Genomic DNA, 15,939 nt, shown 5'->3' with positions numbered 1-15,939 from the left:
CATAGGCACAAAATACAGTCAGGATCCATTCCTTGACTCGAAGGCGGAGGGAGACTACCCTCCCATCCACTGGGATTAAACCCCAAACTACAGGCGCCAAGTCAAGAGGCAATTAGTAATGTATGCCCAAACCTGCATGGTGACTCTCACCGTGGGTAAGTCAAGAGAGTGGAATAAAGTCCAACCCCTCTCAAAAGTACGGATAACCAGAGCCCCAGCTGTGTGTGGAGACAAGCCCAGCTATGTCTATTCAGAATTTATCTGCCTTACACACAAGCTTGGATTTCTTCCCGACCAGAGAGGTGACATTCCACATCTCAAAGACAGCTTCTGTAGCTGGATATAAGATCGCCCAGTTCCGTGACTTTGACTGCCACCCAGCTCACAATACACCTGACCACTTTGGCCGCTCCCATAAGAGGGGAACCCATAATAATAATAATATAATACATTTAAGTTTGAAAGCGCTTTTCATTGTACTCAGACACAGGAGTTTAAAACACGGGATAAAATGTACACTTTAAAGCCAAGCATACATGATTGAAAACAAACCCATTTAGAAGAAGAAAAACAAAGCAGAAATGGGTAAAAGAGATTAAAAGGTGTTAATAGCATTGTGGAAGAGATGAGTTTTAAGAAATGATTTAAAGGACTGGAGGTCAGTACAGTCTATGATGAAATGATCAATTCATGACACACAGAATCATGAGTCCTAATTTGTTTCATATAACCCAAGATTTATGTTTTCTTTATTGGAGGTTTGCCAAATATTATAAGATGGAAAATGGGACTGAGTATCGTACACTGGTGAAAGCCTATGCTATAAGGTTTGATGTACTCGTCAATGGAAATGTGAGTATGTTCATGCACTTCGGTGATGTTAAAAAGATGTTTCTTTATGACATTTATGAATGTTTTCCATTTTAGGCAGGCAAGTTCAACATGATTCCCACACTTATAAACATGGTAGCAGCCTTTACTTCAATCGGAGTGGTGAGTGTGACAGAACGTTGTACAAAATAGATTGAATGTAAATCTAAGACTGATCATTTATCTTGAGTGGGAGAGGAAAAAAACATCAAATTGGGGTCAACTGGTGGGAACCCTCCATTCACAGCATTCCCACTGATTTAGGCCCATAACACATCCAGAGCGCTCCAACACCTTCCACGATTAGATCTAGTGCAGGCCACAATATCACTGTTAAATTTTTGTTAAATCGCCGTTGCATTTTATGAAATGAAATGACATTCCACATGATTTTGGAGGCATGTGTCATAACAACTGTATGTGCGAATCAAGGGTGATTGAGATCGCTTTATCAATGTAATTACCTCGACTTCATTGTTGCACGAATGCAGCGTAATATGAGGGAAAAAGTAAAAAGTCAACACGAACACTTAAGTCATCTATTCAACAACCATCATGTGAAAATTTAAAAATACAAATTTTATGGCAGCTCTTTTGTGTTGTGTGTTCTTGACTAAACACTTGTCAGATGTAATCAATGTTTGGAGACTTTGTTTCCTTAATAAGTGTGCTCTGCAGTAATAAATGATGTGCTTTGCTCAAGTTGTGATCGTCTGCTGATTGAGCATTTTTCATTTAGGGTACTGTGCTGTGTGACATAATATTGCTGAACTTTCTGAAGGGAGCAGCACTGTACAAGGCCAAGAAATTTGAAGAGGTAAGGTGAATACATTTTGTGAGTGTTGTAGATGCAGGTCTGAGAGTTTGGGACTAGATTATATGACATTTGTGTAAAATGGTGTGTTATCTTTTAAAACTGGTTCCATACAGTACATAGGGTTCAAGTTTCAATCGCCACACCCAAACAGAGCACACCGATACTCACTTAAAGATGAACCCCTCAATCTGACGGGGGATTCTGTACATAGTAAATATTATCCGTCCATCTATCCATTTTCCAATCCGCTTTATCCGCATAAGGGTCACGGGGGTGATGGAGCTATCTTCGAGCAGTAGGCGGAGGATACCCTGAACTCGTCTCCAGACAATCGCAGGGCACACAGAAACAAACATCCATTCGCGCTTCCTCTTACACCTACAGACAATTTAGAGTGTTCCGTTAACCTGCCACGCATGTTTTTGTAATGTGGGAGGAAACGCACGCAAGCACGGGTAAACATGCAAACTCCACACAGGAAGGCCAGAGCCGGAATCAAACCCTGCACCTCTGCACTGGGAGGTCGACACGCTAACCAGTGGACCACCGGGCCACAAAAACAAACAAACAAAAAACCCCAAACAAACAAAAATGATTGCAGCACTGCAGAGGAATATAATATTTCGCAGCACAGTCTTTAGGGCACTGATGTGTTTGCACTGCTCCCTTGAGGTCGGTAGGCATTCAGAGGAATTTGAAAATACCAAAGGGTGTGATGACAGCCCTCTTGGTCACATCTTGAAGGTAACCAACCGCTCACCTGGTCAACCTGGGAAAGGATGGTGGGCAGAGAAATCCTGTATGTTGACATTCATATGAGTGGCTTGAGTCGATCTACCATGATCCATTCTGGCTTACCTCCAATGTCCATCACAAAGCTCTAAGGCCCTGCCTCCACCACCCAGAAAGGCCCCTCATGAGGGGGCTCCAGCAGAGTCTGATGGCCATTGTGGCAGAGGATGACGTACTTGGCTGATGGTAAATTGCGAGCACATAGAACTGAGAGGCCTGGTGAGATGTAGGAACGGTGACAAAAATGTCAGCAAACACCTGGAACACAGCCCATTGAGAGGCTGCAGACCAGGGAGGGGCCTACGGTATTCGGGAGAAAGTCCTCCAGGACATTTAGTGCCTGACCAAAAAATAGGTTAGCAGAAGAGGCCTTATGGCAGGTCTTGGACACAAAGCGGATACCCAGCATGACTCAGGTGAGACAGTTCGCCCAGTTGTTATCCGTGACGCTGACGCACAGAGGGGATTTCATAGAACGATGTTGACTGGTGGGTGGTGCGCCGCAGAGGGGTGAATCTTCATTCCCACACCCTCAGCAACTGTCGTGACCTGTGGGCCCTTTTTAAAGGTGGGGTCAGCTGGCTTTCCGAAGCGAACAACCCAGGATGCAATGAATGCTCGTGCCATTTCTACTAATTTAGTCACTGACAGGGGAACAACGTCTGGCCACCTGATGGTCTTGTCCACCATGGTGAGGAGATCATTGAACCCGCCAGAGGCAGGCAGGGGTCCCACCAGGTCCGCGTTTACATGGTCAGAATATCTCTCTTACATTCGAAAGGGTGCCAATAGGGATCTAGTATGACATTATACCTTGGCGCGCCATACAAGGGTCAGCCCACATCCTGATGTGTCTCTTGAGGATCAACCAGACAAACTTGGTATCCACCAGATTAGCTGAAGCCTTCACACCTTGCTGGGAAAGGCCGTGGATGGTGTCGAAAACACTGCGCTGCCAGCCAGCAGGCACCACGGGACACGATTGACTGGTAGAGAAGTGTGGCATTGACATAATCAAATATGATGTCCTCCAGATGCAGTGCAGTGGCAGCCATATGGTAGGCCTGTGTGCCAGAGTCGACTGCCCGATCGGCAGGCATCGCAGCGTAATCAAGCCGCAGGTGACCAGCCCATACAAGTGACCATGAGAGGCAGTCGGCAACACTCAACTCAACTCAACTGTATTTATAGAGCACTTTCAAACAGCCATCGCTGCATACAAAGTGCTGTACATGGTCACATGCTGAATTCTGTAGTGAACTCAGATATGGCGGCAAGCTGACATTGCTGCCGACCAGACCACAGCTCCGAGGTCTTGGCAATGGTTAATGTTCGTGGCTTGCTTAACGAAGGCAGTGAACTGGCAGTCCTCCAAGAGCAGGGGTGTCCAAAGTCGGTCCTCAAGGGCCGCTGTCCTGCCCGTTTTCCAGCTTTCCCAGGAGCAACACACCTGATTCAAATAATCAGGAACGTTCTAATGCTGCTTCAGAGTTGGCTGATGAGCTGATCATCTGAATCAGGTGTGTTGCAGCCCAGAGATATGGAAAACAGGCAGGACAGTGGCCCTCCAGGACCGGAGCTGGACATGCCTGTCCAAGAGGTATTGCAAGTGCCGGGTGGCGTGGAGAGGCCTTGGGGCTCTCTCTCAAAGGCGCTGTACTTCCTCTCTTTGACATGGAGCTGCCTGCTGAAGAAGGTCAATGTTTGCCAGGCCCCTCCCATCCACTGCTCACACACTCCTCCCAATTCAAGAGCTGACGTGTTTGTCGGGAAGGCGATGGGGCATTGGGGGAGTGGTGTGCCAGCAGAGCTGCGTTGGCGTATCACAGTCTTCACCCTTGGAAGAGTTGAAAGCCTGGGTCATCACCAGGGACCAATCCACTTCATCTTTCAGCCCTTTCCTCCGCAGGGCCTCATACAAGGGCTGCATGATGTGAGGTGCATGGGAAAGGGAATGATTTTTTTCTTTTATTTCAGTTTTCAGTATCAAATGGTTCACTCAAAAAAGTCAGTCAAAATGATTCAGTGTTAACAAGGGTTGAATTCTTTTTTAAAATTTCAGGAAAATGTATGTACTTTAAACCTTTTCTGTTCCACACTAAATAACAATATTAAAGTTATTCTTTGCAAGTTGATCTTTTCTTGAATGTTATTAGGGATACAATGTTTTGCAGGGGTTTACTTCTAACAGTTTTACACAATTTTTACACTTCCACTTGAGTAAAATGCTTGAGTTGATACATCATCTTCTGGAAAACACACTTTTGCGAGGGACACGTTTTGATGTCAGACTTCCTTGTCATTTTTTCATGCTTCAAAACTACTGTGATTTCAGCTTACTTCACGCGAGTAGAAGTGTCAAAGAGAAGCAATATTGCTAACCTTTAAAGTACAAATTCTGTTCTCTATTGGCTTTAAGATTGGACTAGAAGGCTTAAGTTTAATGATTCTAATGTAAACATTTATGGTCACTGGGTGGCAATTTCAACAAAGGCAAGAAAGTGACAGAGGGAATCCAGTTTTGCCAACCCAACCAGAAGCTGAGTTGCACCGCATGTTTACAATTAATAATAGCGAAGTAAAGTTCTAAATCATCTCATCTCAGTGGGCACACTCCTGAGCAGGGGTCACCAATTATTGGCCCCACGTTGGTGAGTCCAACTTTCACCCCAAATCAGCTGGGATAGGCTCCAGCCCCCAAGGACCGCATGAGTAGCCCGCAGGCCTGTCTAAAGAAAAACAAAAAAAAAATGTTTACCAGCAACTGTACATTGTGATTTTCTAGGAATGTTCTTGAAGTGATACTTTGGGAATGTAAACACTGGCATATAGTCATAACATATGATTAAAGGTAATTTGAGCAATTGTGTTCAGAATTGTGTCTCACCACTGGTACAGTCGCCCTTTGCATTAATGAGCACCCATGAAGTCACTCTCAGTTTCAAAAAGGTTCATAACTCATCCTCCAGAGGGTCTGAAGCCTGTACTTCCTCTTTATATCATTACTTCCTCCAGTTGTCCTTCTCAACATGTGCAGTTCCTGTTTAACAACCATATGGTTCTGAATGCACTCTCATCCAGAGAATTCCTTCCCATAAATGTCCATAACCCGGATCTCCCTATCTTAAAATGACAATAAATATGATAAAAACGATAAAACTCTTCTGTGCAGGCAATGTGAGTTGTGACTAAATGAAAAGCAGGGGTGTCCAAACTCAGTCCTCAAGGGCCACTGTTGTGCCCGTTTTCTATCTCTCTGGGATGCAACACACCTGATTCAGATAATCAGAATCATTGTAATGCTGCTTTAGAGGCGGTTGATGAGCTGATTATTTGAATCAGGTGTGTTGCAGCTGGGAGAGATGGAAAAGAGGGAGGACAATGGCCCTCCAGGCCTGGAGCTGGACATCCCTGCTGAAAAGGGTTGTTGGTTTTGATAGGTGCCCTGCGACGAGTTTAGGGTCGAGTCCGACTTTCTCCCGAAATTAGCTGCTCCAGCACCCCATAACCTTGAACTGGATGAGCGGTGTTAAATATGCATAGTTGGGCAGTAAAATTATGAATCATGTTATCTTTTTTTTTCTTTTTTCGAAAGACATGGTTTATGTTTCTTCCAAAAAAGTCCTAAGGATGGATGGATGGATATGTTGAGTTCATGTAACTGCACAACTTTGTATCCTTAATTTGCCTCATATGTTACAGGTATCGGACAACTCACTGGATTCTCTAAACAACAGGCTTTATCGCAGCCAGCTTTCATTTCAACAAAATGAAAGTTTTATGAAGCCCACTGACTTCGGAGCTTACTCCATTGAACATTACAGCTAACGATGAGAGTGTCCAATGAGGGGTTGTTTTTTAAAAAATCTATAAAGAATGTATTTGAAAAATATCCCAAAATATTTGCATGATGAAAGTTAGTGTTTTTTTTCAGAAATGGAAATCAGTAGTGTAAAATAATTCTTATTTTAGTTTTTCATAAAGGAATTACAGTAGAACCTTGGTTTACAAACAATCCGATATAGAAACAATTCATTTTAAAAATTTTAACACCGTCTTTGCAATTGAGTTCAGTCAACATATGAGTCTGAGTGTTGATCACCCGCCCCATAGCATCTGCAAAGACGGGTAGCTTGTTCTCCAATGAAGCTGTTCCCGTCTGCTGAATTTTGCGATACATCAGCAAACTGCCAACTCCGAACAGCAGTTGTTTTCAACAAAGAGAGTGTCGCTCCGATGATTAGAAGAAGTCTCCAGTTCAACTCAGAACAGAATTAGAATTGAAAAATGCTCCCACGGATGCCGACACCGAAATATCGGTGATTGGCTCATTTCGCTGTCAATCAAAAAGAGACTCAGCCTCAGACAGATCATCCAATCATCATGAGCGTCCGGGCCAGCCGACACACGCCCACTGTCCATAGACTCCCAGAGACGCTGAGCGTCCGATGGGCGGGACAAAACCAGCATTTATCCCATGACTCGTCTCGTTTCAATGCATTGGGACGAGAAGAGAGTCGCATTGTAACCAGTAATAAGAAGCTTATTCGGAACAAAAGTTGAGCGCGTTGTAGTGCATATTTAGTCAATGACATGTACACATAATTGTATGTACACACCTATATTTGATCACTTATTTTTTTGATATTTTAGGGGAAGCTGAGATTTCCTTGCAGTTTTAGAGCAATCGCCTCTGGTGTGAACGACCCACAACTTGATGTTTCAATTGTCCAGAGGAAGGTGTGCGTAACTTCCTAATGTGGGGGAGTGAGCGAATGAATCTTGGGCCATAAACTAGGGTGCGAGTGGGAAGAGTGGGCGAGGGTCTGCTACAAGAGCATCCTCCTTGCTCAGATAAAGCAGGCTGTAGGGTAACTGGCAAGATTCTCCAATGGCTTGGGTTGAATCGAGTATCCTTGGGTGAGAGACTTTTCCTTTCTTAGCTCAACAACAAATAAATGCCTGGCCAACTTTTTGAATGAGCATGAGGGTCAGTCCATGCGTTCAGGCACTGGCAGTTGGCTCTTGAGCAGCAAACACACATATCCTCCATCACGTCCCCTGACAATTACCGCGTACACTCAAATGTGAATTTTATTGGAGTTCAGCAGTCACATGAGCATATCACAGAAAATTAAAATTCTACAGGTTAGGTTTGGGAACGGCATTCAAGAAGGCTCAGAACTTTGTGCCTTTTCTCGCGTTTCATCATTGGCTCCATGCTTGTTGTTTGTGTTTGTTTGCCTGAAATGGATACCACATCCCACAATGCAAAAGTAGGTGGTGGCCAATAAGGGCTAGGAGGAACCACGCTGAACATATTGGCTATGACACTACACAGTGATTTGCTACTGTAATGTCATCACCATAAATTGTGTTTTCATCTATTTCTACACTGCACAGAATGTAATTTTTAATTACACAATGATAAAAATAAGGTAAAATTAATGTTATTTTGCAGCTCGAACGGATTAATTGCATTTCCATTAATGTCAATAGGAAATCTTACCTCAGTTTGCAAACATTTCGGTTTCAGAACGGGTTCAAAGAACAAATTACATTTGTAAACCGATGTTCTACTGTACATATTTAGCATATCCACTGTAACATTACTTTCACTTAATAGATTTGCTATGACATGCTGATTATTGTTATTCCTATATTAAACAACAGATACATTTTTACCTTTGTGTCATCATATATTCATTATATAGGGTCAATTCAATAATCTGAAGATATTTTTCATATGTATCAGGTCCAGGACAATGCTCCCCAAACATTAGGGAAGCCAACAGAATGCCAAATGAGCATAACTATTTGGAGACAGAGGCAAGGGAAAACTCCTGATTTCAATTGTGATGGACATCTATTATCATGAACTATTGTTAAAATTGACAAATTTACTTTTCTATTGAAACCATTTATATCCTGTGTGAAGTCGTTTATCTTGACATATATTGTGTTAGCAGGTCCGAAATGAAAGTGACATTTAAAAAGTTGGATTGCGGGCCAATTTGGAAGGTTTGGTTGCTGGTTACTTGACTTTTAACTTACCAGTACTTTTACTAATTACTGTAGTAGTAGTCGTTTTTTTTCCCTGTGTCAAACTCATGGCTCAGGGGTCATATCCCACTGCTAGAGCAACTCATCTGCCTTTACTTCAAGTTTAAGGTGAAAATCAAAATTGCAAACTGTCTTCACTTTTAATGATTTTGTAATATTGTCATGATTTTTGTTCAAACCGCTTCTAAAAAGAAAATAAACAATTGTTGAACATTCAATTTTTCTGGTCTTCTAATTTCAAACTATCCATCAATTTGTTTGTATATCTAGTAATAGGATGAGATGATTACTGTATATACATTTAAGTCGTTTCACAGTCATAACAGCCCTCTGAGTGAAACGATAGCTACAATGTGGCTTGCGACACAAGTGAGTTAGACATTGTGGTGCATTAACCACTATGGTTATTTGTATGTTGTTTGGATGGACAGACTTCCCGTACCTTGCACAGCCATTGACTGTGCATGTGTGATAATGTTCCAGATTGTTAAACCTTCTTCCCCACGTTGCTGATGTATGAAACTCACGGTCGATAATACACAATAGAAAATGCGTGTCTCATCACAGACACCCTGGTATCGTCTGGAGTTCTATAATTTCTGGGAAACGAATGAGGTTATAGAGACGAAAATTAAAACAGCTCAAACAGTAGGCCTGCACAAAATATTGGAAAACTATCGGTATCACGATAATGGCCCATGCGATATGCAAATCGCAGAGATGTAAGTTTCGTATTGAATATTATGCTTTGATCAGAATCAGAATCAGATTTATTGGTCATGTGTGCAGGAAATACACAAGGAATTCACTATCCAGTTACAACCCGTTCAGAGGAACATGGACAAGACTGACATGGGCAAGACAGAACGAGGAGTCTGGCAGTTCACTGTTAAATGCCCCGATGTCTTAGATATGGAAGGAGAACATTCGGGAATATGAGAGGAAAAAATATCCCGATCGACTCCAACCATTCTCTTAATTTTATCTGAATTTGATCAGTCCACTGCAACCTTAAATGTGCATCACCATCTAACAGATGAACAGTATCTCCGGGCGGTACAATTAATTAGCGAAGAAGACATTGAGCTTGCTTATTTTGCCACAGGAAAAAAACATTCTTTCATTAGATAAGAATGTAATTTCTTTAGGTTCGTGGTAAATATCACAATAATACAGATCGTGCTATATTCAACACCAACATGACATTTGGTATGTTTTTCCAATATCATGCAGACCAATCATACTGCTATATTCACATAGCAAAGTACATTTACATTTTAGTTTGTCACTTGCACATGGTACCTACCAAAGGGGAAAAAACATTTCCAAATTTGCTGTCCAGAGCTAACAAATCTTGTCAGAAAAGCCCCATCAATCATCAGTGATCTTTTTTTTCTGTGATAAGCACAATTGTTTTGCACATCATTTTAAATCCTTCCATAAAGAATGTGTCAAATGAGGACCAGAATTTGGACCCAGGAGCAGACAGCAGACGGAAGTGGCGAAGTAAAAGTACTTATATGCATAAATTCAAAGTAAAAAAAACAGAGCAAGGCTGGACACAGCAGGGCATAGAAGGCTTCACGTGCTGACGTGTAACTGAGTAACTCAATCTTCTATACAGATTAGCAAGCTGAGCCCTTTGTTACCAAATAAAGGACTAAAGCAGGGGTGGTCAACCTGTGGCTCGCAAGCCGCATGTGCCTCTTTGGCTGGTTCAATGCGGCTCCTGGGCTTTCACATGACAATAACAAACACCTCGGCGGTGGCGCTGCCATTCAAACAACGGCGCTAAGTACAGCAGAATTTACGATGTCAGCCTATCATCAATCCCGTTACTTGATCGATATACAGGGCAACCAGTGAGATGACAGCTAAACTGTGACCTTTATGTCACTGCTCATGCGCAAAAAAGAACGCAACAAACATCAAGGGAGAAAGACCAAAAACTCTTGTCACAGTCACAGCAGAATGGCTTGAAAAGGGTATGAAGCCTAGAAAATCCAACGGTAAATATTCAGTTGATAATCAGAGAGCCAGAATTTGCGTATCATTGAGCCCACTGGTGTCATTTGTCCCATTTATGGCTTTTTGGACGTTTATTACATGTTTGAGCAAAGTGAAAGCAGTGAAAAACAAACACTTGGGCTCTGAAATTTTGCCTGACAAAAGAGTTTAAAGAGACGGGCATTCAAAATGGCACCGTATTGTCTAATCAGGGGTGCCCAATACGTAGATCGTCCCAAGTGGATCACGAGGGGTGGGAGGAGGAAATGGGGCAGGGGTAATTTGTGTGTCTGTGTGTTTCGGTTTCTTTAGGGGCCGTTCCGGCTGTTTCTCATTGTGGCATGCGTGCGCTTATGCGCACCTGTCACAATGCGAGGTGGTGGTGGACCCCAAAAAGCAGGCAAGAGGGAGGAGCAGGGTGTACTTGACAAATTGTATTAAAACATAGAGAAAACTAAATCCAAAACAAACAAGGTCCAAAGTATCAAACAAAAAACATGGCTGAATCGAAAACATAACAGTGACCGAAACATGACTGAAACAAACCTGACAGAATCAAACAAGCAAAAAAAACAGTAACAAACACAAACAATGACCCGACCATGAGTGGTCAGGAGGGAGTCCTTTTATAGCAATAATTGCATAACGACCAACAGGTGTGTAGCTGCAGGGAGAGCCCGACAATGCCACCTGTTGGTCACAAACAGAATCATGACAGTACCCCTCCCTCAAGGGACGGATCCCAGACGTCCCAAAGTCGTCCAAACGCTTGCCTCGCCGGGGAACAGGACCTAAAAGCGACGGCAACCCTTGCCTCGCCGGAGAACAGGAACTAAAAGCGACGGCAACCCTTGCCTCGCCAGAGAACAGGAACAAGAAGCGACGGCAACCCTTTGGCTGGGCTTGGCCTGATGTGGACAGAGCTCGACGTAACGGGGGACATGGGACAGCAACGCTTGAACGGGGGCTCGGCCTGACGTGGGCGTGGACGTGGCACAGCTCGTCGTGGATGTGAATGTGACTCAGCTCGAACAGACACGTGATGAGGCTCGGCTCAACGTGGACACGGACGGGGCTCGGCTTACCGTAGACATGGCTTGACGAGACGAAAACATGGGACAGCCGCATAACCAGCGCTGCCTGAAGGGGAAAAGGGTGTCAGCCGCAGACGTGCTCCGCCAGGCACATGGTGGAATAGGGATCAGTCCTTTGTACCTGTGAGGTCCAGGTGGTCGGGTCGTTCTGTCACGTTGCGAGGTGGTGGTGGTGGACCCCAAAAAAGCAGGCAGGAGGGAGGAGCAGGGTGAACTTGAAGAAGTGTATTGATAAAACACAGAAAACTAAATCCTAAACAAACAAAGTCCTGAAAACAAAAAGAATCCACAGTAGCAAACAAAACCATGACTGAAGCAAAAACTAACCATGACCGAAACATGACTAAGAACAAACATGACAGTAGCAAACACAAACAGCCACAATGACCCGACAATGAATGGTCAGGCGGGAGTCCTTTTAAACTACGAATTATATAACGACCAACAGGTGTGCAGGGGGAGCCCTACAGTGCCACCTGTTGGTCACAAACAGAATCATGACAGCACCTGTGCATCGTTGGGCGCCCGCGTGCGTGCGTTCGGGTGTATATGTTTGCACGTGCGCGATCGGGTCGCTTCAAAAGTCGATCACAAAAGTTTGGACCCCCTAGTCTAAATGATTCCTTGCATGAGATCCAAATTTGAAACACGTTTGTTTCAAATGTTCCGTTTCTGGCACATAGACTCCCATTATAAACGGCCGTTTTCAATTCAATGTAATCCTGACGTTTTTCCATGCATTTCCCGTGATTTTGGTGACAATCGCTTCAGTGGTGAATCAACAACATGGAAAAATTTTAAATTGTCTGTGGAACACAGTAACTCCAATTTTCCACCAGGTGGCGCTGCAGGCTGGGTAATGATTTTGCTCGCATCACATATATGCTCTTTCTGGGGAAAAAAACAACCTTTCAGCGACAATTGGGAATGCTAACAAAGTGTATACATGTGTGCACGCGCATGTGTGAAATTGCTGGCTGAATTTCTTTGAGCTTTGTTTCTCTTTGAAATCCTGCTCTTTCATTGGTTGAGAGAACAGCCTGGGCACTTATGGGGTTGCTTGATGAAGACTTCATCACAAACACTCAACTCCTCATTTGTCATATAAAAAGAAGTGCTTTCCAAAGGATATCTATTGCAGGTAGAGAAATCACGTTTGCAAAGTTCAACTGTAGTTCAGTTCTAATTTTGACGCTAGAACGTCTCTATGTTCACATATCAGGTTGATGATGTCTGTCTGACTGTACAAGCAAGTAGCACTTTCTATTGTCAAATACAAGCCACTGCTCAAGTTGGGTCAAAGAAATTGACTTGGTCGGGAGAGACTTTAGTTTTGTGAACTTTGCAAACCTGTGAACGGATCCTTTTCACCTTACCAAACGGCCTCCCTCTTCTTTCGGTGGCAAAGTTGTGGAAGTGCAATCACAACAACTTTAAAAATGTCAGCCTAATGTTGTGGGTCTCCCAGTTAGGGCTGAGGTGAAAAAATGGAGAAAAGAAAGCAAAAAATAACGTGAAAGAGTGTTTATGTGTGCAGGTGGGTGCAAAAGCTGACACAGCACCTGGTATTCCCATGCTGCTTCCCATCCAAGTGCTGTCATGACCCAACCACGTGCAGAGGGCTTTCTCTGTTGGAAAATAATAATATTACAAAAAGACATTGATCAGTCAACTCAATGTGACGGAATCGATTTAAACCGTCGCAGAAGTGAATGTTGAATAAGTAATGAAAGCGACTTTTAATAGGAAAGAGAGTTGATTTGGGTCGTGAATTGGAGGTGGGTGCAAAAGCTTACAGCACCTGGTATTCCCAGGCGGTCTCCCATCCAAATACTAACCAGGCCCGACGCTGCTTAGCTTCCGAGATCGGACGTTCTCAGGGTAGTGTGGGCGTAAGCGGAGGAAGATGTGAAAATATCCCCCTTTATAGGTGACAGGACACTTCCGGGTCGTGGGTGGGGGTGTGATGGGGAAATTTTTTTCATTTAATAACCTCCTCCCGAGTGCACGGACGAGCGATGCGCACACTTGGCGGTTTGAGCGCTCCGCGTGTCAGGCTCGCATACCTGTCCGCAGCGAGCACGCAGCTGCTATACTTGATGTCTGTTGTGAAAGTTGCCTTTTCCAGTGGAGGTGCAAAAGCATCCAGCAGGCGGAAATCCCAAACTGCTTCATATCCAAGTGCTGTCATGACCGATCCCGTGTAGAGGGCTCCCTCTGTTGGACAATAATATTATTACAAAGAGACGTTAATCGGTCAAATCAACGTGACGGAAACGATTTCAAACCACAGGATAAGTGAAAGTTGAATGACAAATGAAAGCAATAATTATTAGGAAAGATCGGTGATTTGTGTCGTGAATTGGAGGTGGGTCCAAAAGTTTACAGCACCTCGTATTCCCAGGCGGTCTCCCATCCAAGTACAAACCAGGCCCGACCCTGCTTAGCTTCCGAGATCGAAGGAGATCGGGCGTTCTCAGGGTAGTTTAATCTTATGTTAAATTATTAATTATTTTCATTTTATATTTGAGCATTATATTATTTTATATAAGTTGTTGAAACATCCTTATGGAGCTTGCGTCTGATTGGCTAAAGAGAGGCTGTTTTCGTCACTGAAAGGGGGTGGTGTTCTCGTTCATCCGTTCAGAGGTGCAGACGGTTTTTTTCTTTCTCCTTTTAATAAACTGCATTAAAGGATTCCATCTCTCCTTTTATCATTCGTAAAGAAGAGCCATCCACTGAAAAACAACGAACCCCTCAACTTACAGCATTAATGCGGAGGATGACGTGAAAGTTTACCCCTTTATAGGAGACGGGAATTTCCGAGTCGGGCGGGAGTGGTGGGGCGATTTTTTTGTATTTCGTTCCCTCCACGCTTTTTGCATGGACGAGCGACGCGCACACTTGGCGGTTTGAGCGCTCCGCGTCTCAGGCTCGCATTCGATCCGCAGCAAGCACGCCGCTGCAGTACTTGATGTCTGTTGTGAAAGTTGGCTTTTCCAGCCGAGGTGCAACGTATCAATAACAGATTTAAAAATGTCAGTTAACGTTGTGGGTCTTCCAGTTAAGGCTGAGGTGAAAATTTTGAGGAAAGAAAGCGCGAAATAACGTGAAAGAGTGTTCACGTGGGTGCAAAAGCTTACAGCACTTGATCCCACTCCCAGGCGGTCTCCCTATAAAGGGGGAAATTTTCACATCTTCCTCCGCTTACGGCCATACTACTCTGAGAACGCCCGATCTCGTCCGATCTCGGAAGCTAAGCAGGGTCGGGCCTGGTTAGTACTTGGATGGGAGACCGCCTGGGAATACCAGGTGCTGTAAGCTTTTGCACCCACCTCCAATTCACTCCACAAATCAACGCTCTTTCCTATTAATTATGGCTTTCATTTCTCATTCAACTTTCACTTCTGATACGGTTTGAAATGGTTCCGTCGCATTGATTTGACTGATCAACGTCTTTTTGTAATATTATTGTTTTCCAGCAGAGGGAGACCTCTGCAAGGGAATCGGTCATGATAGAATTTGGATGGGAAGTAGCCTGGGATTTCTGCCTGTGGATGCTTTTGCCTGCCACATTGAGCTGACATTTATCGTACATGTAATGCCCAGTAATGTACTAGCGCTAGCTAATCGTACATATACTGTTAGCTGTAGCTTGGTACTTAGCAAGACATGCCAATACTGTAGTGGAGCGGATTAGGCAAACCATCATGCAACTTGTGATACAAGCATGCCATTTGGTGTGAATGTTCTTATAGTTCACTCTTAAATGAGAAAATATCATGTGAAATAACATCAGTTTGACTTGTTGGGATTTTTGTTTTTATTTCTGCTACTGTGCTGCTCACAACCGTCACATCACATCTCAGAATGCAAACTCCTGCGTGTTTTTTTTTCTTTTTAACAATCGTAAATGTTGTTCCGTGCCCCCCTTTTCAGTAGTGTTAACATGTTAACCTCCATGGCTGGGTCATGAATCCCACGACATAAGTTTGTGGTGTGTCCTAAACCAGGGGTCGACAACACGCGGCTCTTTAGCGCCCCCTCGTGGCTCCCTAGAGCTTAATCAAAAATGTTTGAAAATGGAAAAAGATGGGAGGGAAATATAGTTTTTTGTTTTAATATTGTAACGCCCTTCACTGTGGTCAACGATGCACGCAGTCGCTGATGCAGTCTGTTCGCTTTTTAATAAACAAAAAGAGGCAGCAATTAAAACACATTCACAGTAGCTGCTTCTGGCCACAACTCACGCCTATGCGCTCCACACTGAGACTGACTCCTCAACCTGGCTCGTCC

General features: G+C 43.7%; 1 protein-coding gene and 1 non-coding gene across 2 annotated transcripts in view; both read left to right on the top strand.

The window, feature by feature from the left end:
- LOC147200692 (P2X purinoceptor 3-like) overlaps positions 1 to 6,307 on the top strand; it is a 35,082-nt gene extending 28,775 nt beyond the window's left edge. Inside the window, exons 9-12 of the mRNA XM_086119202.1 lie at positions 759 to 852; positions 928 to 993; positions 1,610 to 1,687; positions 6,182 to 6,307. Coding sequence (XP_085975328.1) covers positions 759 to 852; positions 928 to 993; positions 1,610 to 1,687; positions 6,182 to 6,307 — 364 coding nt within the window. The remainder of the gene's footprint in view (positions 1 to 758; positions 853 to 927; positions 994 to 1,609; positions 1,688 to 6,181) is intronic.
- An 8,541-nt stretch (positions 6,308 to 14,848) lies between these two features.
- LOC147200691 (5S ribosomal RNA) lies at positions 14,849 to 14,967 on the top strand. The gene has a single exon (XR_015101948.1). It is a non-coding gene; the product is annotated as a 5S ribosomal RNA (ribosomal RNA).
- Positions 14,968 to 15,939: the final 972 nt, after the last annotated feature.

This window comes from Hippocampus guttulatus, chromosome 9 (genome assembly GCF_054856545.1).
Source record: "Hippocampus guttulatus isolate MCC_2025c chromosome 9, RoL_Hgut_1.0, whole genome shotgun sequence".
NCBI lineage: Eukaryota > Metazoa > Chordata > Actinopteri > Syngnathiformes > Syngnathidae > Hippocampus > Hippocampus guttulatus.
The sequence above is the reverse complement of the archived record's forward strand: the minus strand, read 5'-3'. Positions and strand labels throughout refer to the sequence as shown.